At 38.3% G+C, this 27,000-nt stretch overlaps 1 protein-coding gene across 1 annotated transcript in view; it reads left to right on the forward strand.

Moving 5' to 3' along the window:
* The window catches only part of LOC149829652 (exocyst complex component EXO84B-like), a gene marked incomplete at its 5' end in the record, with an annotated part of 53,747 nt that extends 27,343 nt beyond the window's left edge, over positions 1–26,404 (forward strand). Inside the window, 3 exons of the mRNA XM_090015220.1 lie at positions 619–807; positions 882–1,018; positions 24,840–26,404. Coding sequence (XP_089871346.1) covers positions 619–807; positions 882–1,018; positions 24,840–25,002 — 489 coding nt within the window. The remainder of the gene's footprint in view (positions 1–618; positions 808–881; positions 1,019–24,839) is intronic.
* Positions 26,405–27,000: the final 596 nt, after the last annotated feature.

A 27,000-nucleotide genomic window follows, 5' to 3' on the forward strand; every position in this document is an offset into this window, starting at 1 on the left:
TTTGTGGGGAAATGGTCAAAGAGAAATAACTTTCTCTTTAACTGTATATTTTACATGAAAGTGAGATCATACCTTCCCCTCTTGGGAAGAGTTTTCCTGCCACGTTTTTCCATGGTGTGCATTTTTTTAATGAATGCAAAAGGCTACTTTTTGCACGTGGGCTCATTTTCTTGACTTTTTTTTCTCTAGCATGGAGCAACAGTTTCGCTTTCATAAATGCATATGTTCCTTTTTGCAAGTAGGGCCCACTTACTTTTTGTTTTTTCCACTCAACATGAGACAAACATGAAACCATGCAGTTCCTTATGAAAACTGTTTTACATGATTTTGCTATAATGTGCAACACAAATCAGATGAGATTTGTGTTTCTCTTTCTCACCTCTGCAACAAATGCCCCCTAACAGTTGTCCATTGTCTGTATAGTTTGGTTGGACAAGTCAGGAAAGCTAATTTTGTGCATAAAGTAAAGAAAATCAGAAAAACAGAAGGTTACCAATAAACACAGTGAACAGATACTCCAGATTACACTGTTTTAGATGCATTGCTAAAAGAGAATGCTTAGTTCATATGCCTCTGAGTAATCCTTTTCTTTCATTTTCTCTTTGTGTGTGTGTTCAGGAACTTTATCTGAAGCTGAACAGGATGGCAAGTATAGCTGCAGATATGTTTGTTGGCAGGGAAAGATTTGCTACTATTTTACTGATGAGACTTACAGAGACTGTTATTTTATGGCTTTCTGAAGACCAGAGTTTCTGGGAGGATATTTTGGATGGCCCAAAGGCATTGGGACCTCTTGGCCTGAAGCAGGTATGTAATTTGATCGCCATGCCTATTGTATTTTTGAATATTATCTTATTAGCTATTTTTTTTTTTCAATGCAGTTTTTGTTAGATATGGAGTTTGTAATTAGAATTTCATCCCAAGGGCGCTATTTATCCCGACATTTGCATCAAGTTATCAAGGACATTATATCTAGAGCTATGGCAGCCTTTGCTTCAACTGGGATGGACCCTTACAGGTAAATGCTCTGCAGTTGTAATTAAATTTTGTTGTCCTCCCGGTGTATTTTAAATTTTTTCCCCTTGTTTGGTGTGTTTATGCAATGTCAGAGATTGCTGTGTGGGCAAAATCTTCGCGAGCAAAAATCTCATGATAATTAAGAAGGAAAAGTTTATTTAGTAGAATCTTGGGAAATCCTGGTGTATATATATAAAAATTCACATATAAATATTTGTTTTTATCGGCTATTTGTTGTAAAAAAACTGTGTTATTTTTAAATATTTTTTACTTGACTCCCTGGGGGCAAGGGTTACCCTACAAAGTTTTACGCTGCCAGGACAGCAACTGTAGGCAGGCAAAGCCGAGGTCTTTTATCCTGGCGGTGGTTTCTCCGTGTAAATATCAAAAAGATTATTTTTTACTTATATTTCTTTATAAAAATTAATTTTTATAATTTAATTTATTTTTATTGCCGAGAATTTTTCCAAAATAAGTGAGATTTTAAAAAAAAATTCAATTTGTCACAAGTTTTTGGCTGCTGATATTTTGCTGATTTCAACTTTTGTCACTATGGTTCAAATATTCTTTAAACCAAGGGTTATATATATATATATATAGTAGGTGGTAGCTGCCTACCATTGTTCTATCCTACCGCCAGCCTACCAGGCTTTTGAAAGGTTTTTTCCATGTTTTCCTTAAATCTGACTGTACAAATGTGTTCTACACATAGTTACCTATATTGTTTAAGGTAATATCTCAACGGCGGTATTTCTCGGAGATATTTTCAAAAGTTGAAAAATCTTGGGAGTTTAAAAAATATAAAAAATATGAAAAATAATAAGAAATATAAGAAAAAAATAGTTATTTTTGAAAAATTATAGGGAATATAACTTTGAAATGCTTTTAAAATAAAAAAAACCAAAAATAATAAATTTGGGCTTAAAATATATTAAATAAGTTTTTGTTTTAAAAAATATCGCTATGCAATAATATCGCGATATTTTTGCTCATGGTGATATTTTGAAAATATCACGATATTTAACCTGTAATATTGGCTGACCTAGATTTGCTGATAATATCGTGATTTTTTCAAAATATCGACGATACTGGTGGCACTGGTTCTACATGTTTGATTTTATAAGAATCGACTCTTGGGTCATCCGATCCCGGTACACACGTAGGCTATTATAAGGTTTAAAAATCAATGGTCTAAAATTTACATAAATATTCATGATTTGAAAATCTTGTTTTTTTTTCCAAAAAAACATGATCAAAGTATCGTTTCCTAGCAAATCAACCATGCCGAACGCATCTGCAGGGTCAGATTTGCAAAAAACAACCCGAAAGCCCTGTTCACTCATGGTAGGCTGCTGGTAGGCAGCTATGAATTTTCCTATATATATATGTATGTGTGTGTGTGTATAGTGTATACGATGAAAAAAAAACAGAAAGTCAGAGATAACTTGAAAGAGTAAAATCAGTTACTAAATTTTTTAATAAGATACTAAGAATCCATATTGCTGTCTCTGATGAAGTACTTAATTATCGAATCCTTTTTCAAATACGTAGAGCATTCAAGGACTGTAATTTTCCCATTTAGCAGTATGAACACCTCTGATGTGAGGATCCCTCTCTGAAAAGGATTTCAATTTGCATGATATTCTTGTTCAGCATTTGACTAGTTCTTTTATTATCAAGAAACTGCTGTGTGTGTGTGTAATTCACTGGAGCATGAATGGAAAGCAAGAACATGACCCAACTAGAAGAATCTATAAGCACATTTTAACTCCTATGTTCAAATACTGGAAACAATAGACGTACTACTGTTTAACGGCAAGTCCAGTTGGGGATATTTCTGCCTCAGTTTACTAGGTCTACTGCATAGTTACTAAAGTGTCTTTAAGGCCTTAGAAATATGTCTCCAAGGAAAGGCACTTCAAAAACATTCACTTACATATATCAAAGCTTTAAGGGAAATACACTTGTAAAAATAGGGAATCATGCTTCCCTATTGTCCAAAACACTTTCCCCTGGTGTTGGAACTTTGTTTCACTTGCTAAAAGAGTTGTACTCCACTTTAAAAGTGTTTCTTCTATAAAACCTGTATACTTGGTGGGTAAAATTTTCCATAGAAAACATGAAGAAAACACATTTAAGTTAAATACTGAAGAACCATTATTTTCATGCCCTTTTGCTCACCACTTTTTCATACTTGCTTCTGCTGCCACATCCATGTCATTTTGCTACTACTTCCTACATGCTTTTTCTACCACTTCTATGTCACTTGCTACTTGCTTCCACTAATGCTTTTTAATGCTTCATAATTCCCTCACCAGCACATCCCTTGAACACATATTTCTCACCTCCCACTGGTGCATATTTCTTTTCGTAACCGTGTTCTTGTTATGGCAACTATTATCTTCTATCATCTTAGGTAAGGTTCATCTGTTTACACAGGAATTGTGTGAAGCTATGGGATTTAGCTGTCATAATATTATTAATTGCTGTTCCAGCCATTTCATTGGTCTTAGAAAACTGATTTATGAAATACACGTTCAACCAATAACTGAAGCTAGCGAATTTATGCAAGAGAAAAGGAGAAACATATTACCAGATCTGATACTAGTAATAAACTTCTTTGGATGGTCTTCAACTTTACCAAGAACATGGCTGGTACCCATAGTCCATGGTAGTGTAACTGTAAACTGTACATTTTCTTTGCTTTGGGTACTTGAAAGGAAGTATTGAATAAAAAGTAGTGCCAGTTAAAGTATTCAGTCTGGGTTTTGGACTAGGTCCAACATGAGAAATGGAGTAATCTGCATGGTTTGATTGAGGTCATGCATGATTTCATGCAAGACTTGGGGTATGTTTGGTTAAGCCTCATGAGATTCGGATCCTCATTCAAATGAGATTCGGAATCTCATTTGACCCCGTAACCAAACAAAAATATTTGTAGCCAAGTGGGATTCTCTCCAACCCGTGAGATTTCGAATCTCATGAGTTTACGTGTGATCTCAAATCATACGATTCGAAATCACGTTGGGTTGACCCTTTGGCCTGCAAACTTTTTGTGAACGTTGGGGCTTCATGCTCCAACATTCATCCACTTCGCCCTTCTTTAGATCAAGGGTAGGTTGGAGACGATGCCAGAGGCACCTCCACCCAGCCTGCTAGGACCGCCAGAAAGTGGCAACCTCGCTGTAAAGTACTTCCTTGCTGAGAATCACTGGTGATGTTACACCTCATCCTGTCATTCAGGCATACAATTTTTTTCTTGAACACTGCTACTGTCCGGAACCACCTGACTCACCGGAGGGGTGTAGCAACTCCCTTCGCTGCCAAGAAGGGGCCCAGTGGGGTGGAGCCCCTTTTGATGCTTTGAAGGAGGCACTCCTGCTGCAAGCAGGAGCTCACTGGAGGTGCTAAAGGGGATGAGCCCCTTCACTGGAGGGTTAGGGCAAGCCCATACCTACCGCTGCCAACCTTCACTGAAGGGCCTCAACAGGGTGAGCCTCTCTGGGTGTCCTTTTCCTTTTTGGTGAGATGGGGCTCACAGGCCCCACGACCTGAAAAGAAGTGACTGGACCCGACCTCTGTACCGGATCGGATCCAGATCCAAATATAGTGTTGTAATTCTTTTTGTTATTAAAGGGTATTTTTGTACCCTAAAAGTATGTATTAGTTAAATATTCATACCCTAATACAATGAAAACACGCTGAACACTTTAACGTGTTGTTTTTCTGCAGCCTCTTTCCCATTATCGTGTTTTCTCTTTTCTTGCACAGGTGAACCTGGAGATCATCGTATTTTAACATGGTATCAGAGTAGTGTTAAACTGGGCCTGGGATTGTTTTTCCAGAAGGAATGACCACAGAGAGAAGATGATCTGATTTTTTCCTCAACCCCGATTTCTGCGTCTTCTCCCTCTTTTCTTCTCTGTTTTCAAATCTGGTAAGAACGTCAACATCTTTCTTCCCTTACCGCTTCTTCAGATTTATTTGTGCGTCTCCTTCCTCCTCCTCAGTTTCAGTTCTGAACCAATTTACTTTCTTCTTCAGATCTGAATCTCTAGAGATTCAGAATCAGTTAATCTATTCGAAAACCAAAGGGTCCTCATTTGGGTCTCTTGACGTCTTTTTTGAGTCTCTCGACGTGAAGAGACATCGATCAGTTTCTGGCAGTCGACCAGAATCCTATGCTTGCTGAAATTAATGTTTGTGAGTCTTCAGTTTGCATAATCGCTATCTCGAAATACTCGTATTCCTGTCTTTCATGTTTTTTGCCTAATCTGGAACCATTTTCTGTTGATAGTCAGTTTTCTTTACTGCCGATCTGAATATTATACTCTCTGAAATTCATATTTCTGCTATCTCAGTCTGCAATATTCTTTATCATGAAGTATTCATATTCTCGTTTCGTCTTTCTACTTAATCTGGAACTGCGTTAATGTTGATATTCAGTTAGTTGATCAGTTTTTCTTTCTGATCATACCCGAATACAATATATCTGTCATACTACCAAAATAAAAAAGGGACAGAATATTCGAGTAACTGAGTTTCTTATGAGTTAAAATTTTGGTTCAGAATTTTTTCTTGAAATTTCTCTTTCTTCCCACAATATCTTCCAATGAACTCAACTTTCCCACAGCCAGGCCTCTCCTCTAACTTTCTTAGCCAATTAGTCTCTGAAAAACTGAATAATTCAAATTTCTTGACCTGAAAAAGGCAGATTGTTCCTTTTATAAGGAGCCAGGATCTCTCTGGTCATCTCGATGGATCAGTCTCTCCCCCTCCAGAGTTCACTTCGCAGGAAAAGCAGGACGATAAAGGGGCGCAATCTATTGTTCTTCTAAAAAATCTAGATTATGTTGCTTTGATGAAAAGAGATCAAGCATTAGTGGCATACATCACCTCAACACTCTCACAAGAAGTTCTTGTAGCCATTCCCGATGATTGTTCAGCCAAAGAACTATGGGACAAGCTAGTTCAGACATATTCGCAGATCTCTGAAGCGAGAATCGTGTTTCTCAAGCGAGAATTTCAAATGCTGAAGAGAGATTCGATGTCTATTATGGAGTACTTGAATAAAATGAAAGGGATCACAGATCAGCTGACTATTGTAGGATGTCTCGTCAGTGATAAAGACAAGGTGCAACAGACCTTGAGTGGATTGGGGTCAGACTATCATGTTCTGGTGACGTCCTTGTTGTGTCTCCCAGACCTTCCAAAATTTGAAGATCTTCGTGCAAAGCTTCTGCAGTATGAAATGACCCTGAAAGGGTTTTCTGAGGACACCCATGCGCATTCAGGGACTCAGGATGTGCTGGCCACCAGACTGACCTATGGTAGTGGTAGATGAGAAAATTCTTTTCGAGGAAGGGGAGGACAAGGGAGAAATGCCTTTGGAGGTCGTGGTTTGCTTCCAACGCACAATATACAGGGACAAAGGTGTTAGAAAGTGACTTGGAATACATTGGGTTCAATAATGAACCCATACTTATGCACGTGGAGTGCAAATATACCCATTAAAGGGAAACAACATAAGCACATAATGTGCTAACACATAAAACCCATAAAAAGGGAAAAATATGACATAAAGTCATAAGTTGCATATCATTGAAGAATAATGGAGAAGGGGTAAAAACCCCATTACAATGGAGCATAAGCTCCCTCAAGAATACCAAATACAAAGGGGAAATCCCCTATTTATAAGCATGAAAAGGGACCACCTTGGGGGCTCCCAAAGGGGACGTTGGAGAGCCCCCAACGGTCACATTTGTGACCGTTGGGGGCTCCCAACGTCACTTTTGGGAGGCCCCCAATGTGGTACGAAATTCAAAAATATAAAAAACAAAAATTACAATGCATATTCCAATTGGAATATGCGTAAAATGCTAATTTACAAGAATACCCTTGAGGGTATTTTAGGAAGATAAAATATATATATTTATATATATATAAATAGAGATATGTATACATATATATATATGTATACGTATCTTTATATATATATATAAATATATATATGTACATTTAAGGATCAACATATTTTAACAAAAGGCCCATTCCTACTTGCTTCCTATGCAATAAGAAAGGGCATATTAAAGCAAATTGTTGGTTCTGTGAAAGTATCTTCAACAAAATACTATGATCAAGACCTTAATATTCTTGATAACAAATATGTGCAGACATGCACAATAAGAACACTTGTACATAAAAGCACAAAATCATAAACTCTCACAAATGCACCAAAGGCATAAAAATAAATATTCGAACTTTATTAGAAGCTTGGGCTTTAACTCAAAGCCATGAGAATACAAGAGGGGAGAGGCCCCTATTTATAACCAAACAAGGAGTCACATAGGGGGCTCCCAAGAGAGTCGTTGGGAGCCCCCAATGGTCACATATGTGACCGTTGGAGGCTCCCCAACGACTCTTTGGGGAGTCTCCCTATGTGGCACAAAATACAAAAAAAAAAAAGAAAGAAAGAAAAAGAAAAAGAAAAAGAAAAAGAAGAAAAATAAAAGAATTAAAAAAGTTACAATCATATTCCAAAATGGAATATGCGTAAAGTAAGTATTTACAGAAATACCCTTTTCGGGTGAACAATGAGACAAAAAAGAAATATATATTTATATATATAATACATATGTATATGTATCTCTCTCTATATATACGAGTATATATATACGAGATTACAAGGTTGATATACATAATTTAACACCCCCCCTCAAACTTAGGGCATGATAACCGAAAGTTTGCCAAGAAGAAAGTTGAATCGAGGTGCACATAAGGCTTTGGTGAAAAAGTCTGCCAACTGATATTCTGAAGTAACATAAGGTAGATCAATGACTTCTTTTGGATAGGCTTCACGAAGATAGTGACAGTCCATTTCAATGTGCTTAGTCCGCTCGTGGAAAATATGATTTTTGGCAATGTAAATTGCACTATTGTTATCACAGCATAGCTTAGTGGGCCCTTCAATAGTGATCTGTGTCTTCAAGCAGCTGATGGATCCATACAATTTCCATGGTAGTAGTTGCCATGACACGATATTCAGCTTCAGTTGATGATATGGACACTTTTTGTTGCTTCTTACATCTCCACGAAATCAGTGAGTCTCCTAAGAACACACAAAAACCAGTGGTGGAGTGACGGTTGTTTGGGTCACCTCCCCAATCAGAGTCAGTGTAAGCAATTAAATTTAAATCAGAAGAAGAAGACAGAAAAACTCCCTTATTTAGAGTATCCTTTATGTATCTTACGACTCGCAAGATGGCACTCATGTGAACGAAGGTTAGTGCATGCTGAAACTGGCTTGCAGTATGGACTGCATGAGAGATATCTGGTATGGTGATACTCAGATACATCAATGAACCAACAAGCTGTCTGTAGGGAGTAGGGTCTGAAAGGAGAACACCATCATCAATCTTCATTTTAGCTCCTACTATAGCAGGAGTTTCACAAACCTTTTCATCTGTAATACCTGATTTGTCAATGATCTCAGAAGCAAGTTTAGTTTGAAATAAAAAATACCCTATATGAGAGTATGTTACTTCAATACCCAAGAAATAAGTCAGAAAACCCAGATCAAACATTTCAAACTTATCTTTCAACATTGATTTTATGCTCTTAACCCCTTTAGAATCACTACCAGTTATGAGCATGTCATCCACATACAACAGTAAGATGACAATACCTGCATTGGATTTTCTAACAAACAAAGCAATATCAGTAAAATAGGATAAAAAATCATTTTCTATCATTACAAAATTAAACCTATCATACCAAGCCTTGGGGGCTTGTTTCAAACCATAAAGTGCTTTTTGAAGGCGAATCACCTTTCTCTTAGGAGTCTCCATTCCAGGAGGAGCATCCATATACACTTATTCAGTTAGATCTCCGTTTAGAAAGACATTCTTAACATCCATTTGATAGATGTTCCATTTGTTGATTGAGACAACAGTTATAAGACATCAGACAGTAACCATCCGAGCTATTGGAGCAAAGGTCTCCTCATAATCAATCACATATTCTTGACTATACCCCTTTGCAACCAGTCGAGCCTTATATCTTTCGAGGGATCCATCACTCTTAGTCTTAACCTTAAATACCCATCTACACCCTATTGTTTTCTTACCTCTAGGAAGGTCTTGAAATTCCCATGTCTTGGCTCTTCTCATAGCTCCGAATTCATTATCCATGGCGGTTATCCATTTAGGACATTTTCGTGCTTGCTCGAAGTTTCTAGGTTCTATGTAAGAATGAATGCCGCTTAGACAGACTCTATGTTTAGGTGAGAAGAATTCATATGAGATGAACCTAGAAGGAGTGTTTTTATGTCTTTCGGTCCTACGAAGGTTGTCCTCACTTTGAGGAGCAGTCCTACTAGCATCATCATATCTTTCAAGGGCACTTTTGAAGGTGTTTCTATCACTATGAGTATAGGTGATGGGATCCCTAGGAGGTTCCTCATCGACATGTTGAGGAAAAGGAGAGGACACAGGATTGGTTTCCCTGGTTTCATTATCACTTGAGTCATTCTGATTTGACTCATCATCACTAGTATCATCACTTTCAGTTAACAGATCAAATAAAAAAGAATAATCTACGTTTTCGTCATTAGATTCAAGGTTTTCGAAACCACTAAGATTTTTCAAAAACCTTACATTTCTGGAAACATATAATTTGTCATTTTTAAAATCATAACATCGAAAACCTTTTTGGGTTTCGGAATAACTAAGAAAGGCTCAAGGAATGGCCTTTGGGGAAAGTTTGTCGTTTTTATCAGTAAGAACAAAACATTTACATCAAAAAACCCTTAGCCTGCTATAATCAGGTTCTTTCTCATACAAATTTTCAAATGGAGAAATCTTGTTTAAATTTTTTGATGGAAGTCTATTTATAAGATAGACGGACGCGAGGGCTGCATCAGCCCAGAGTGTTTTTGGAATATTTTTTGAAATAAGCAAGGTTCTAGTTGTTTCAATAATATGCCTATGCTTTCGTTCAGCTAACCCATTTTGTTGTGGGGTTTTAGGACAAGATTTTTGATGAAGGATACCATAGCTTTCAAGATAACTCTTGAATTCGTTTGAAAGGTATTCACTACCAGTCAGATCTAAGAATTTTTAAACTTCCATTGAATTGGTTAAAAACCATCATATGAAAAGTTTTAAAAGTGAAAAACACTTCATGTTTATGCTTAAGAAAATATATCCAACAAAATCTAGTGTAATCGTCCATAAAAATCACATAGTATGAGAATCCTCCTTTAGATATCACAGGAGCCGGACCCCATACATCAGAATGAACAATTTCAAAGGGTTTTGTTGTAAACATGGATCTTTGTGAGAAAGGTATACTTTTCATTTTCCCAAGAATGCATTCATTACATACAAAATCCTCTTTACAAAGATGTTTAATAAAAGGCAAATAAGAGATTTTAACAATGTTGGAATGTCCCAGTCTCTTATGCCACACATGAATATCTTTGTTTTGAGCAACATTACAAATTTGATTTTTGGGAACTTGAAGAAAATCAACATAGTAGAGGTCTCCTTTCCTAGAGCCTTCTCTAATCAATCTCCCGGACCGGCGATCTTGTATCCAACATTTGTTAGAAGAAAATTTTATATCGCAACCATGGTCCGAGAGTTGAGAAAGCTAAAGTAAATTTAAATTTAGTTTTGGTATAGGACGGATTTTTGGAATAAAGAAATCTTGTTTTTCAAAATTACTTATTCCTTTAATTTCAAGAGGTGTTCCATCCGCCGTTGAGACAAAATATGGAAGAGAATTTTTAGAAAACTCGAAAAGAGAACAAGCACTCGGGGTCATGTGAAAGGATGCACCGGAATCTAGAAGCCAAGATGTCTTACCGGGTGGTGAGGAAGTAGACATAGCGGCTCCGGAAATTCCTCATTTGAGAAGGGGTTGTAAAGCTTCTACAATTTTTTGAAGGGAAAGAGACCCATTTGACGATGAAGGTTGTTCTTCCGGTTGAGATGTCATAGCCGTTGCAATCAATTTCTTCCATTTTGGACAAATAGGTTTAATGTGCTCCGGTTCTTTACAAAAATGACATGTAAGCTTGCTATAGTCCCTCTTTGCTCCTTGACCACTTGAGTTTTGATTCTTGAAGTAAGGGGGTTGTAGGTCCTTAAATTGCTCCCCGGTCTTGAGACAACATTAACACCTTCATTTTCTTCATTGTTGAAAGGTCTAGCAAGAATACTTGGGTTGCTCTTGCTTATACCCATCCGAGTCTCTTCCCCACTAAGTTTAGTAATTACATCTTCAAGAGAGGGGGAAGTGAAAGCGGATAAAAGAGAAGATCGGATTTGTTCAAATTCGGGCCTAAGCCCATTCAAAAAGTTGAAAAATCTATCTTCTTCCATTTGTTTATGGCGGAACTCTATGGCTTCACCACTCCACTTAGGTTCGAGCATAGCAAGCTTGTCCCAAATAGAAGAGAACTCGGCAAAATACTCTCTTATAGTCATCTCCTCTTGTTGAAGCGTTAGTTTTTGGAGATAGTACTTATGGGACAAAACCCTAGAGGTGTACATCTTCTCAAGATATTCCCATGCTTGAGAAGCCTTTTTGAACTTGATGATATTTGCATTAATTTTCGTTTCTACGGACGAAAACATCTAAGAGAGGATTTTAAAATTCCTTATTTCCCATTCTTCATGCTTTTTCGTATATTCTTCAAGAGCCTTGGTCCTTTCATCACCTTCAAGAATTTTTATCTCTCCTTTTTCTAGCGAGGTTATCTTGGGTTCTGGTTCGGGAATCAAGCCTTGGACATAGCCCCAAAGTCTTTTTCCTTTGATGTGAGCTTCCATATTTCTGGCCCAAACATGATAGTTGGACCCATTGAGTTTGAACCCAAGAGAGAAATGAGAGTCTTTTTCACCTATTAGAGAGGAAAGATGATGAAAAACAATACGTACCTTAAGGGTTTCTCAAGTCTTTCTTGATAAAAGAGGCTTCTAAAATATTGCCCGAAGAAGATGATCCACTCCAAAAAACAATAGCTTGAAGGCACGTTTTTTGAGGCACTAAAAAATGAACAAACGCACAATCCTTCTTCAAACGAGGCTCTGATACCATGTGAAAGTATCTTCAACAAGATACTATGATCAAGACCTTAATATTCTTGATAACAAATATGTGCACACATGTACAATAATTCCATTATTAATATTATTAGTGTTTATGCTCCTCAAGTAGGTTTAGATGATTCCATTAAGCGTCAATTTTGGGAAGATTCAGATGGAGTAGTACAAGGGATATCTTATGGAGAAAGGCTTTTTATCGGCGGTGACCTTAATGGGCATTAGTAGGGATGGTTTTGAGAGTATCCATGGAGGCTATGGTATAGGAGAAATAAACGAAAGTGGAGAAAGGATTTTAGATTTTGGTTTGTCCTATGATATGATCTTAGCAAACACTTGGTTTAGGAAGAGGGAGTCTCACTTAGTAACATTTAAAAGTGGGGTTAATATGAGTCAGATAGATTTTTTCCTACTTAGAAAGAGAGATAGGGGTTGTTGCATCGATTGTAAGGTTATACCAGGAGAAAGTGTAGCTACACAACATAGTCTTAATTTTAGATCTTAGAATTAGATAATGCCGCAAAAGGGATAGACATAGGATAGATCCTAGAATTAAGTGGTGGGCACTGAAAGGAGCTAAACAAGGAATGTTTGTAGAGCAGGTAGTTAAGGAAGCTGATTGGTATCTCGGGGAGGATTCAGAATCAATGTGGAATAAGATAGCGGGTGGCATGAGAAATGTGGCTAAGGAGGTATTGAGTGAGTCTAAAGGCGGTGCACCGCTAGGTAAGGATACATCGTGGTGGAACGAGGATGTCAAATTAGCTATTAAAGTTAAAAGAGAGTGTTATAGAAATCTAAGAGTCGTGATAAAGAGAATTTGGAGAAGTATATGATAGCAAAGAAGGAAGCAAAAAAAGTAGTTCGGAACGCGATGGATAAGATATATAAAGAGGTTTATGATAAGTTGGATACCAAAGAAGGCGAGAAGGATATTTATAGGCTTGCAAAGATGAGAGATGCTTGGGAGAGAAAGGTTTAGAATGATTGACAAATCTTTTTAACAAGATTTGGCGGACAAATAAGATGCTTAATGAGTGGAGGAAGAGTACTTTGGTGCCTCTATATAAAAATAAGGGTGATATACAAGATTGCACAAACTATCGTGGTATAAAACTCATGAGTCATACTATGAAACTTTGGGAGAGGGTGATTGAGTCTAGGTTGAAGAAGGTTGTCATGATATCGGAGAATCAATTTGGTTTTATGCCTGGAAGATTAACTATGGAAGCTATACATCTTCTTAGACAACTTATCGAGAGAAATAGATAGAGGAACAAAGATTTGCATATGGTTTTTATTGATTTAGAGAAGGCATTCGATAGAGTACCTAGGGACGTTCTCTGGTGGACAATGATGAAGAAAGGTGTTTCTCTCAAGTACATTAAAATAATTAAAGATATGTATGAAGGAGTAGTAACCAATGTCCGCACTTGTGGAGGGGTGACAACCAATTTTCCTATAACGGTTGGGTTCCATCAAGGATCTGCTTTAAGCCCTTTCCTATTTGCTATAGTGATGGATGAGCTTACGAGATCAATTCAAGAAAATGTGCCGTGGTGTATGTTGTTTGTTGATGATATTGTTTTGATTGATGAGTCTAGAGATGGGGTTAATGCTAAGTTAGAATTATGGAGACAGACATTGGAAGCAAGAGGTTTTAAGTTGAGTAAGAGTAAGACAGAATACATGGAATGTCGGTTTAGTAAGCAACAAAGTAATGATGGGAGTGTAGTGAAGCTTGGTGAGCAAGAAATATCGGTGGATGATTGTTTCAAATATTTGGGATCTATCATTCAAAAGTATGGAGAAATTGATGGAGATGTAGATCATAGGATAAAGATTGGGTGAATGAAATGGAAAAGTGCAACTGGAGTGTTGTGCGATCGTAGAATGTCATTGCGGTTGAAGGGAAAGTTTTATAGGACGACTATTAGGCCCGCTTTACTATATGGTACGGAATGTTGGGCTGCCAAGAGACATCATATTCAAAAAATGAGTGTAGCTGAGATGCGTATGCAGAGATGGATGTGTGGAAATACAATAAAAGATAAGATTCGGAACGAGGAGACACGTAAGAAGGTAGGTGTTGCACCCATTGAAAATAAGATGAGAGAGAATCGTTTATGGTGGTTTGGACATATTCGGCGAAGGCCTAATGATGCTCCAGTTAGTGTAAATTTTACCTATGAACAGACGTGTTCTGTTCAGATCGAGAGAGAGAGAGAGAGAGAGAGAGAAGCTTCTGCAATCGGCAGCCTCAATTAACTTGTTAGCTGCAACAATACATCATTAGGTTTAATAGGGTTACAATCATTTTACAATGACGAAGGTGCCCTTCATTAGTTGCACATGTTACATTTAAAATACAAAACAGAACTCGTGAATGGATATGGATCCTTTATCGGATCCATATCCATTCTATATTCTAATACCCTCCCTCAAGTTGTGCATGGGAGTGAACCATGTGCAACTTGTTCTTCAGATTCCAGAAACAGTGTCTGGTAAGACCTTTTGTAAACATATCGGCAACTTGGTCTTCTGAAGGCACATAAACTGGTTCAATCTCTTTGTCTGCTATCTTTTGTCTGATGAAATGTTGATCAATCTCAATATGCTTAGTCCGACTGTGATGGATAGGGTTGAATGCAATTTGTATAGCACTTCTATTATCACACATAAGTGTCAAATTTGAGATATCCTCTCCCATCTCTGCAAGTAGATGCCTAATCCAGGTCACCTCTGCTGTGGCAGCTGCCATAGATCTATACTCTGCCTCTGTGCTAGATCTTGCTACAGCCTTCTGTTTTCTGCTACTCCATGAGACAAGATTTCTCCCAATGAAAACGCAATATCCTGAAACAGACCTTCTCTCATCTGGATCCCCTGCCCAGTCTACATCTGTATAGGCCAGTATGTCATGTTTTGGTGTCTTCCATGAAGATTGAATATATATGAGTCCATCACCCACCGTTCCTTTTAGATAGCGAAGGATGCGTTTGACAGCATCCATGTGACCAGTTTTTGGTTCATGCATGAATTGAGACACTTGATTAACAGAGTATACAATGTCTGGTCGAGTAAAAGGTATTGCAACATACCCACTAAACTGCGATATTTAACTGCATCAGGATATAACTCACCATCACAAATACTGAGCTTTTGGTTGACAACACTGGGTGTGGGTAGAGGTTTACAATCTGTCATTCCTGCTTTAGCCAGAAGATCAAGAGTGTATTTGTGTTGAGTTAATGACATTTTTTCATCTTGTCTGTCCACCTCTACACCAAGAAAATATCTCAGTTCCCCAAGGTCTTTCATTTTGAACCGCATACTCAACAAAGCTTTAATTTGTTGAATGTGGTCTGGAGCATTACCAATGATCACAATATCATCAACATATATGAGTAAGAAAACCACAGTGGTACTATTCCTGTATATAAACAGAGAATGGTCAAGTTGGGAACGAAAGAAACCATGTTTCTGAATTTCTAAGGAAAAGCTTTCAAACCATGACCTAGAAGCTTGCTTCAACCCATACAAAACTCTGGTTAATTTGCATACATATTCTTTTGTGTCTCCCTCTGCATAACCTTGAGGTTGCTCCATGTAAACCTCTTCCTTTAAGTCCCCATGAAGAAATGCATTCTTAACATCAAGCTGACTAAGGGTCCAACCTTGTTCAATTGCCAAACCAAGAATAATGCGAATAGTTCCCATTTTTACCACTGGGCTAAATGTCTCGTCATAATCCTGACCATATTCTTGAGTGAAACCCTTGGCAACAAGACGTGCCTTGTACCATTCAATACTACCATCCGGTTTATATTTAATTTTATATACCCATTTGCATCCAACGACATTTTTATCTGAAGGACGGCCAACTATCTCCCATGTTTGACACTCGTGAAGTGCCTCAATCTCCTCATTCATCGCTTCAATCCATTTGTTGGATTGGATAGCTTGATGAAAACCAAGTGGTTTATCGTGTTTTTCAATCTTGGATAGGAAAATTTGAAAGTCCATAGAAAAGTTGTCATAACTAACCCATTTTTCAATGGGATGCCTTATCCTGCCCGATCTTCTCGGTGCTTCTCTGTTATTGGACGATGCAATGTGTTCTTCAACAGGTTCATTTGTTCGCTCTTTGGGTCTCCTGGTATACACATTACCTTTGTATCTCAGACATTCTGTTTGTGATGCATCATCCGAAACCGTCTCCCCATGTATGCTTTCAGGGGTTAAAGTAGTATGTTCGGCAGTTTGTGAAATAAGTTCTGCACTAAGCCATGGGTCATACCAATCAGCAACTGCACCAATATGTTCACGATTGGCGTCTGCTTCTTTTCCCAGAAAACTATTTTCATCAAAAACAACATTTCTGGAAATTCTTATCTTCTTGTTGACGGGATCATAGCACCTGTAACCCTTGTATTCATCTGCATAACCTACAAATTGGCAAATAGAGGCTTTGTCCTGGAACTTAGTCCTCATGGATTTGTCAATATGTACATAACATGTGCATCCAAAAACTCGTAACTCATTATAATCGGGATGTGCCCCAAAGAGAACATCATAGGGAGATTGATTTTCAAGAATGGGCATAGGAAGGCGATTTATCACATGAGTGGCAGTGTGAAAAGCTTCAGTCCAAAGACTAATGGGTAAGTTACTCCCATGTATCATACTCATTGCGCTTTCCACAATATGTCTGTGTTTACGTTCAGCAATTCCATTTTGTTGTGGAGTGTACGGGCAAGAAACTCTACGATGCATCCCATTATTTTGGAGAAAATCAAAAAATTCTTTGGAGGAATACTCACCACCTCCATCACATTGGAGAATTTGAATATTTTGAGAGAATTGATTTTTAACATAGGCATGAAAGTGACGGAAAATGAGAAAAACCTCTGATTTGTGTTTCATGAAAAATATCCAGGTAAAACGAGAGAAACTGTCAATGAAGGATACATAATATTTACTTCCAGAAGAAGAAGAATTGGGGGTTGTGCCCCAAACATCTGAACATATTATTTCAAAGGGCATGGAGGCTCTTTTATTTATTTGATGAAAAGGAAGTACATGACTTTTGCAAACCTGACAACTAGGACATATTTTATCCTTCACTAAAGGTGAAACAGACTCTGAAAGAAAACCATTTGACACTAACTTTTCAATAAAGACTTGACTACAATGACCAAGACGAGAATGCCAGAGATCTGACTTATTGCATTTGGATGTACTTAGGATGCTTTTAGAGACGAGATCAGACTTGAGCTTCATAATACTGGAGGCTGGATCTTCATTAAAGACATACATGTCTCCACGTCGCTCTCCCTTAGCGAACATCTCCTTCGTTTGAAGATTCTTGACAAAGACAAAAGTAGGAGTAAATTCTACAGATGAATTGGTAGAATCAACAAGTTTAGAGACAAAGACAATATTTTTCTTTATATTTGGTGCATGAACAACATCAGATAAAGGGATAGATGACTCAGACAAAGGAATGAGGACGTTGCCTATGTTTGAAATAGGGTGGTGAGTCCCATCTCAAGTTACAATGTTAGATTTTCCAAAATATGGAGTCAAAGTAGAGAACTTACCTGCATTGCCAGTCACATGGGTTGCTGCCCCAGAGTCAACATACCATATTCCATCATCATTTTGCTTCAGATTCAAGTTGGCCATTGCAGATAGTAGAAGATCCTTAGCATCATCACTGACCCGAAATGTACCTGCAGTTCCTGATGTACCAACATTTCTAGTGTTTTGCATTCTATTCCGATTTTGTGGGTTGAACCAGCAGTTAGCTTTGATGTGACCTCGTTTGTTACATTGGTAGCATGTGGGAACATTCCTTGAAAAACTAGCAGTGGAATTTGGTGGTGTAGGTAGTAACCCACGTCCACCCTGGATTGGATTTCCCTTGCCTCTGCCCCGTCCTCCTCGTGCACGATCAGCTATCACCCCTGTGGCAAGAACCGCATGCGTAGATGATTGTCCCGTTGAAGCTTCAGACATGCTTTTCAGTGTCATCTCATACTGAAAGAGTTTGGCGCGTAATTCCTCAAAACTGAGCAACGTAGGCAAGCACAATAAGGATGTAACAAGAACATGATATTCTGAACCCAGTGCATTTAGTGTCTGTTGCACCTTTTCTTTATCTGATACTGGATACCCAACCATAGCTAATTGATCTGTGATGCTTTTGACTTGATTCAAGAATTCAATAATGCTCATTGTACCCTTTTTTAACATTTGAAATTCGCGTTTAAGAAACAATACTTTAGCCTCTGATATCTGAGAGTAGGTCTGAGCTAAAGCCTCCCACAAAACTTTAGATGTGCAATCATCAGGAATGAAAATCAGGACTTCTTGTGACAATGTGGAAGTGATGTACGCGACGAGGGCCTGATCGCGCTTCATCCAAGCAACAAATGCAGGGTTGCGAATAATCTTCGGCAATCCTCCATCATCTTTGTCTTCAGTTGTGAAAAATTCTAGAGGCATTGGAGTGGATCCATCCAAGTGGCCTGAAAGATCTTGGCTCCGAATAAAAGGAGCGATCTGCCTTTTCCAAGTCAGATAGTTGTTGGTGGCTAGCTTTTCTGAAACTAATTGCCCCAGGAAACTGGAAGAGAGACCCGAATTGACGGAAGAGTCCATTTGAAGATTTGTTGACAGGAATGGAAACGAAAAACACTAGTGGCTGAAGCTGGCCTGTTTTATCATAAACTGACAGTTATGACAGAATATGTTGGGACAGGCGTGGCAGCAGTAACGACAATCAGATCTTGGCAAGTGAGAGTGAAATCAGATCACTAACGTGACATATAGAAGCAAAGAAAATTTTTGGGCAAGAAACAGAAATGAAAGAATGTTTTAGAATAGGCGTGACGACAAAATCCAGATTAACACTAATGTGAATCTGGTTTCTTTCGTAGGAGAGTGGAACCAGATTCACTCTGGAAGGGACTTGGGTTTATGAAACTAAAGGTGAACTCGACTTTTGCAGGAAAGGGAATCTAGCAATTCCAAAACAGCTGTGACAGAATTCCAAAACAGCTGAAGATAAAAAGTAAGAAGAATCCAGCAAAAAATGGGGACAGGAAGAAAATAAAAGACAACAAAGATATTTTCAAAAGAATATCAAGAATTGCAAAACAGCTGAAGATAGAGAATAAGAAGAATACCAGAAAATGGGGACAGGATGAAAGTAAAAACAGCAAAGAGACCTGTTGGCAGCAAGGAGAAGTAGACTTTTACATCGACTGGGCAAGCCTGTCACGCAGCAGAAGTTTCGTGGCTCGTTGACGGTAAGAACTTGATCTTCACGTCGACTGAGCAGAACCCTTCACGCCCAGAGGAAAAATCTGTCACGCAGCAGAAGTTTTGTGGCTCGTTGACGGTAAGGAGAACTCGATCTTCACGTCGACTGAGCAGAACCCTTCACGCCCAGAGGATCCTCTGCTCTGATACCATGTAAATTTTACCTATGAACAGACGTGTTCTGTTCAGATCGAGAGAGAGAGAGAGGGAGAGAGAGCGAGAGAGAGAGAGAGAGAGAGAGAGAGAGAGAGAGAGAAGCTTCTGCAATCGACAGCCTCAATTAACTTGTTAGCTGCAGCAATACATCATTAGGTTTAATAGGGTTACAATAATTTTACAATGACGAAGGTGCCCTTCATTAGTTGCACATGTTACATTTAAAATACAAAATAGAACTCGTGAATAGATATGGATCCTTTATCGGATCCATATCCATTCTATATTCTAATAGTTAGAAGGATGGAGAAATGGGAAAATATATTAGTTAAAAGAGGTTGGGGTAGGCCTAGGAAGACATGGATGGAGGTGATAGGAAAGGATATGAATGCTTTGAACCTCACCAAGGACATGGCATTGGATAGAAATGATTGGAGGAGAAGGATTCATGTGGAAGACCCATAATGATTTTCTTTTTTGGTTGATATCGCCGACCCCAATTATTTTGGGATGAAGGCGTAGTTGTTGTTGTATGCACAATAAGAACACTTGTGCATAAAAGCACAAAATCATAAACTCTCACAAATGCACCAAAGGCATAAAAATAAATATTTGAACTTTATTAGGAGCTTGGGCTTTGACTCAAAGCCATGAGAATACAAGAGGGGAGAGGCCCCTATTTATAACCAAACAAGGAGCCACATAGGGGACTCCCAAGAGAGTCGTCCCAACAGTCATATATGTGACCGTTGGAGGCTCCCCAATGACTCTTTGGGGAGCCTCCATATGTGGCACAAAATACAAAAAATAAAAAAGAAAGAAAGAAAAAGAAAAAGAAGAAAAATAAAAGAATTAAAAAAGTAACAATCATATTCCAAAATGGAATATGCGTAAAATAAGTATTTATAGAATTACCCTTTTCGGGTGAACAATGAGACAAAAAAGAAATATATATGTATATGTATATGTATCTCTCTCTCTCTCTATATATGAGTATATATATATACGAGATTACAAGGTTGATATACATAATTTAATAGGTTCAACCCTCAAAATAAGGGAAAAACCCTACAAGCAGAGGCTAAGAGGGATGGAGAAGTAAAGGAGTTTCTATTGGCAGCCTTGGCATGCTTGAACATGAAACAAAATGATAAAGGTATTTGGTATGTTGACTCCGGAGCTGCGACCCACGTTTCGGGTGATGCGGGTAAGCTCTTGAATCTTACTCCTTATGTTGGAAAAAATAGCATAGTCACAGGAGATGGTTCTCATCACTCCATCTCACATATTAGAAATGCCATTATACCTATGTCCAAATCGTCTCTTAATCTTTCAAATGTTATTCATGCTCCTAATATTCAGAAGAATATTGTTTCTGTCTCAAAACTTGTTGATGATGTTAATGCCTCAGTTGAATTTACTCCCTCTTCTGTTTATGTTAAGGATCTTTGCACGAGGGAGACATTCGCTGAGGGAAAGAGATGTGGTAACATGTACATCTTCCAAGAAGATCCCTCATTCTCACTTTATTCTGCCTGTTCATCCTTGAAGCCTCATCAGCATCCATCTTTTGTTTCTTCCGATTATGTGTTTGCCATTTCTGAATGTAATAAGCCAACTCTTTGGCATAGTCGTTTGGGTAATTGTGGTCGTCATTTTATTGAAAAACTTGTCTTGAATAATTTCATTCCCAGGTCCAGTCTGAGTCCAAAAGTCAGTGATACAAAGTGTCCTAATTGTCACTTATGTAAGAGTCGTGTTTTGCCTTTCAATTCAATCAATAAGAGAGCTTCAATGCCCTTTGAGGTCATATGTTCTGATGTCAGGGGTCCTGCCTCAATTGCTTCTGTTTCTGATAGTAAATATTACCGTATTTTCATTGATAGCTATTCACGCTATACTTGGATATTTTTTATGAAACACAAGTAAGAAGTTTTTGGATTGTTCCAAAAATTTCACTCATTTGTCAGAAATCATTTCTCTACAATCATTCTAAATTTCTAATGTGATGAAGGAGGTGAATTCTCTTCTAACGATTTTGTTAGTTTCCTTCAGCATAATGAGATAAAGAGAAGAGTGTCTTGCCCACATACACCTCAACAAAATGGGATTGCTGAGAGGAAGCATCGACATATTGTTGAGAGTGCAATGAGCATGATGCATGAAAGTAATTTCCCTATCACCCTATGGACATAAGCTTTTCACTCCACAGTCTATGTGATAAATCGGCTGCCCATGACCATTTTAGAAAACAAGTCACCATTTTTCTTCTTATTTGGCGTTCATCCCGACTATCATGAATTACGTGCATTTGGATTAGTTTGCTATGTTCACATCAATGGTTCATTGAGACATATGTTTCAGGACAAAACCTTAAAGTGCAGGTTCTTGGGATATGCTGAAGACTACAAGGGATATAGGTGCTATGATCCATTAAGCAAACATGTCAAAATATCAAGAAATGTCGTGTTTGACGAGATGAATTTTGACAATCAACCTGCTAATCCAAACCTTCATGTTGCTACTCCAAGTCCCAGTGTTGAGGTGTACTATCCATGGTTAAATTCAGAACTCTTCTCCAATACTAGGGATGATTGTCCTACAGGTTGCAGTTTGGGAATCAACAGATGACTCTCAACCAGAAGAGGTTACTACACAAAACTTGGAGCCAGTAAGGTATAAGGGTATTGTCTACACCCGGTGTGAGAAAGGCCCCTCATCCATCCCTGGCACAGATGTTGGTCCTTCTACTTCCGCTCCACAGATGTTGGATGTCAGGAGATCCACCCGGACCCGACATCCGCTTGACAGGTGGGTAAGCTATAAAAATTTTTCTTTGGATTTTCAACTGTTCCTAACGTCCATAAATAAAGAAGATGAGCCTCTCACATTCTATCAAGCTACGAGTTTTGGAAGATGGATCGAAACGATGAATGAAGAAATGGAAGCCTTATATGAATGTCGTACATGGGAAGTTGTGCCTAGACCACTAAATATAAATGTGGTTGGGTCAAAGTGGGTGTGCAAGATAAAATATAAACCAGATGGGAGCATTGAAAGGTATAAAGCTAGACTTGTAGCTAAAGGGTTCACACAAGAACAAGGACATGACTTTGATGAAACTTTCAGTCCTGTTGTTAAGACGAGGACCATTCGTATTGTCCTGAGTCTAGCCATTGAACATGGATGGACATTGAGCCAACTAGATGTAAAAAATGCCTTTTTACATGGTGACCTAAAAGAGGATGTTTATATAGAGAAACCCACTGGGTACACAGAACAAGATGCCAATCAGTATGTATGCAAGTTGAAAAGAGCACTCTATGGATTGAAACAAGCTTCTCGGTCATGCTTCAAGAGTTTTTCACTAGAAATACAGAAGCACGGTTTCTCTCAGTCTCTTCTAGATCACTTATTATTCATTCACAATGAACGAGATGTTACCACTCTTCTATTGATATACGTAGATGATATTATTATCATAGGGAACTGCAGAATAAATCAGAGATTCAAAATGAAGGATCTGGGAGATCTGCGGTATTTTCTTGGGGGTGGAAGTTGATAAGACATGTGATACCCTTACTCTTACTCAACACAAATACACAATGGATATTCTTAGTAGGGCAGACATGAAAGATTGTGAGCCATTAGCAACTCCCAGTATCATCCATCAGAAACTGAGTTCTAAAGAAGAAGATTTATATGAGGATCCGACTAGGTATCGCAACATAGTTGGCATGCTGCAATACCTAACTTTTACTAGACCTGACGTAGTGTATTCGGTTAATCAGGTATCTCAGTTTATGCATGAACCTCATACACCGCACATGGAGGCAGTTAAGCGAATACTACAGTATTTAAAAGGTACAGTTGGTGATGACCTGGTGTACAGGAAAAGTGAATCAAATCAAGATGGCCATGAAATCATTATTTATGCTGATGCTGATTGGGAGGGTGACCTAGATGAACGACTGTCAGTATCTGGTTATTGTAGTTTCATTGGGTCAAACATGGTGTCTTGGAGCAGTAGAAAGCAAAAGGTGGTTGCTAGGTCGAGTACAGAGGCTGAATATAGATCGATGACTGCTGCCACTGTTGAGGCTACATGGATAAGACATCTCCTAGCAGAGATGGGAGAACCGATTGCTCGACCACTTCTGCTGTGAGATAATCAAAGTGCCATTAATATGTCTTTTAACCCCATCTATCACATTCGAGCCAAGCACATTAAGATAGATCAACATTTCGTCAGGAAAAAGGTTGAAGAAAAGGAGATTGAGCCTATGTTTGTGCGAACCGATGAGCAAGTTGCAGATATTTTCACCAAAGGGCTCACAAAAGACAAATTCTGGTTTCTGAAAAGCAAGTTGTTCATGGTTCAAGACCATGCACAACTTGAGGGAGGCTGAAAAGAAGTGATTGGACCCGACCTCTGTACCGGATCGGATCCAGATCCAAACATAGTATTGTAATTCTTTTTGTTATTAAAGGGTATTTTTGTACCCTAAAAGTATGTATTAGTTAAATACACGTACCCTAATATAATGAAAACACGTTGAACACTTTAACGTGTTGTTTTTCTGCAGCCTCTTTCCCATTATCGTGTTTTCTCTTTTCTTGCACAGGTGTAACCTGGAGATCATTGTATTTTAACATTCTCTTCCCTCCTTCCCGTTGTTTTTATTGGGAGAGCTGATGTGGGGTTGATATCATTGGAAATCACCATGATCAAGGTCCAACCCCTCCCTGCTGGGACTCAAAGGGGCAGCACTCCCAGCAAGCATCAGAATCACTGCTGTTACTTTCTCCTTTTTTGATTGTTTGTTTTTCTCACACTAAACAAACATCAGAATTGGAATCACATGAGATTCGAAATCATGTGATTTTTGAATCTCATGAGATTGCAAATCTCATCTGATTTATTCACTTTTGCAAATTACAACCAAACATACATACCCTTGATGTTGGTGGGGCATTTGGCTGAGCTTTCTCTTTTGTTTGTTTTCTCTTATGTGCTCAAGTCTCTTGAGTGTAGTCTATATTGAAGTAGTTCAAGGTTTGAGAGATCTTTTGTTTCGAAAACCAGTATGCTTGACACATTGTATGGGGAGTTCTAACCATGACCTGGTTTCATGGATACTTCATTGGTCCCTTTGGTGACTGAGACTTGGTACAAACAATTTTTTTTTTGAAAATTTTGTCATGCTAATCATTTTTCTGGTTTGACAGTGAACTGCCATATGATCAGTGGTTTGGTGAGGTTTCGGAAGAGGCTATGCTTCGATTGAGTGGAAGAACTAAAATGATGAATGGGGAGCGGGATCTTAACAGTCCAACTGCATCTATATCAGCTCAGTCGATCTCTTCAATTAGATCTCATGGAAGCAACTAGTCATCAGTTAATGGTACCACTTGTGATCTATGGGGTCAGAGTAGGGTCATTGTGTTGCCTTGAAACAAGCCAATTCTTGATAGGCCTGCACATGTTCTGCCATTTTGTGGCAGTCATGTATAAATAGCAGACTGTTTATTCTTTTAACAAGCTGCCTTTGGTGTTTTAACCTGTGTAGGTTGCGATTATTTTTAGAGTTTAGGACGTCTTTTGCTTGCATTGGCCTAGCAAACCAATTTGAGATTGTAAATGTTATCCATTCTTTCTTTTTGTTAATGCTGTATTGTATCATTATCATGCATTGTGTCATGTTAGTTTGTATGTACAATTATTGAATTTCTGGCTGGGATGTGTTTCTGGTTTTTTGAGTGTACACCATTGATAAGAATTCTTTCCAATGGAAAGACCACATAAGGTGATGGATTCTCTGTTCTCAGCCCTCTCTCTGTGTTTGTGTGTTTGCACGTGCATACCCTGAATGAATTTCCTTTGTAGTTTCAATTAATCAGTCTTGGGAAAAGTAGAAGGAAAAATATAATGCGAGAAATTGCAGAAAGTAGAACAATTACAAATGGGAGACTGCAGAGATTGATCAGCACCTGTACATGATTAGCACGTCTATAGTCAAACCGCGTGGAGCATCACACCTCCCTGATACTAAACTGTAAACTGCAAAATAACATATCAAGTACCAATGGCATTTTATCGGGGGTGTCTGCCATTCAGACCTGTATTAGATTTCATAGTGCCGGTTTTAGTTAGTTAGCTCATTCAATCATATTGGATTCAGCCTAAATGATATCTGGATACAACGAAGCATACTTATATTTAGAAACTGGTTCAAAGATATTGTCATTCAAGCAACAATTGAAGTATATTAATATTTAGAAACTGTTTCAAATAGACTGTCAAACAAAAGTAGTCTACTTTATTTGTCAATGCTATTTTTTATTTCTTATTTTACTCTTTCATTGTATTCAAATGTGGGTGTCTATTAGTTTTGTATTAAGTGTATGGAATTTTAGCCCTTTCATTTATTTTGATCAAATTATTGTTTGTTGAGGATTTTACATAGTTATAAAAAAATGTTTATGTAGCTTGCAAACTATTCATCATTTTTTTATAAGCAATTATTCATCAAATTTGAGATCTAGATGGTTCCATCTTTGCTACAGTCTACATGGAGCCATTTCAAGGTAGTCAAATGGGTCGAGCACGTGGGTCTTAAAGTTGCCACAGAAAATGCATGGTCCAAAACGTATTATGCAGTAAATGAGTTCCCGAGTGTTGAAAGGGTTTTGGTTTGACCCTGAATCTAAGCAAGTCATATCTCCTATGAACTATGCAACAATTACATAAAGGTAATTTTCTTAAAGGATCATAGTGCATTTTCACTTTTCTCTTCATGTAGTTTTTTTTTTTTGAAGGAATAAATCATTTCTTCATTCAGCTCATACAAGCTGGTTGGTCGTTGAGAATTCGACCTTAATCAAATAGAACAAACTTCACATATAGAGGTCACCGTTTACAATGGGGTGTAGCCTCTCCAAATGCTCCACATCAGAAATGATAGATCGGTTCAGGTCACACAACATTGCAGCTTGTCTCTTTGAAGATTCTGGCATTCCTCTCGTGCCAGGCTGAGATGATCCAACAGTGCCAGACAAAGCACCAAGGCCCAAGAAGGAGATCTCTTGCCCAGGATTCCATCCTAACCATTAACCATTGGGTAAGGCAGCGACCAGGCTAGCCGTAAGAGCTCCTTGAAGAAAGGGCAATCCAAAAAGAGAGCACAAGGGCTGGGCAGTTGCATGCCCCACTTTTTCAGGTCCCCCTATCCAAGAGTAGCAACCAGGTGAAGAGGCTGGCTCTAGGGGATGGTACCCCTACCCTAGATGGTATATGCAGGTAGCTGTGCTCAGCCCGGATCAGTAAGATAGTAACAACTATTTGTAATTAGAACAAGAAATAAATAAATATAGGGTTAATCTAATCATT

This window comes from Nuphar pumila, chromosome 8, assembly GCF_984573655.1.
Source record: "Nuphar pumila chromosome 8, dmNupPumi1.hap1.1, whole genome shotgun sequence".
Classification (NCBI taxonomy): Eukaryota; Viridiplantae; Streptophyta; class Magnoliopsida; order Nymphaeales; family Nymphaeaceae; genus Nuphar; species Nuphar pumila.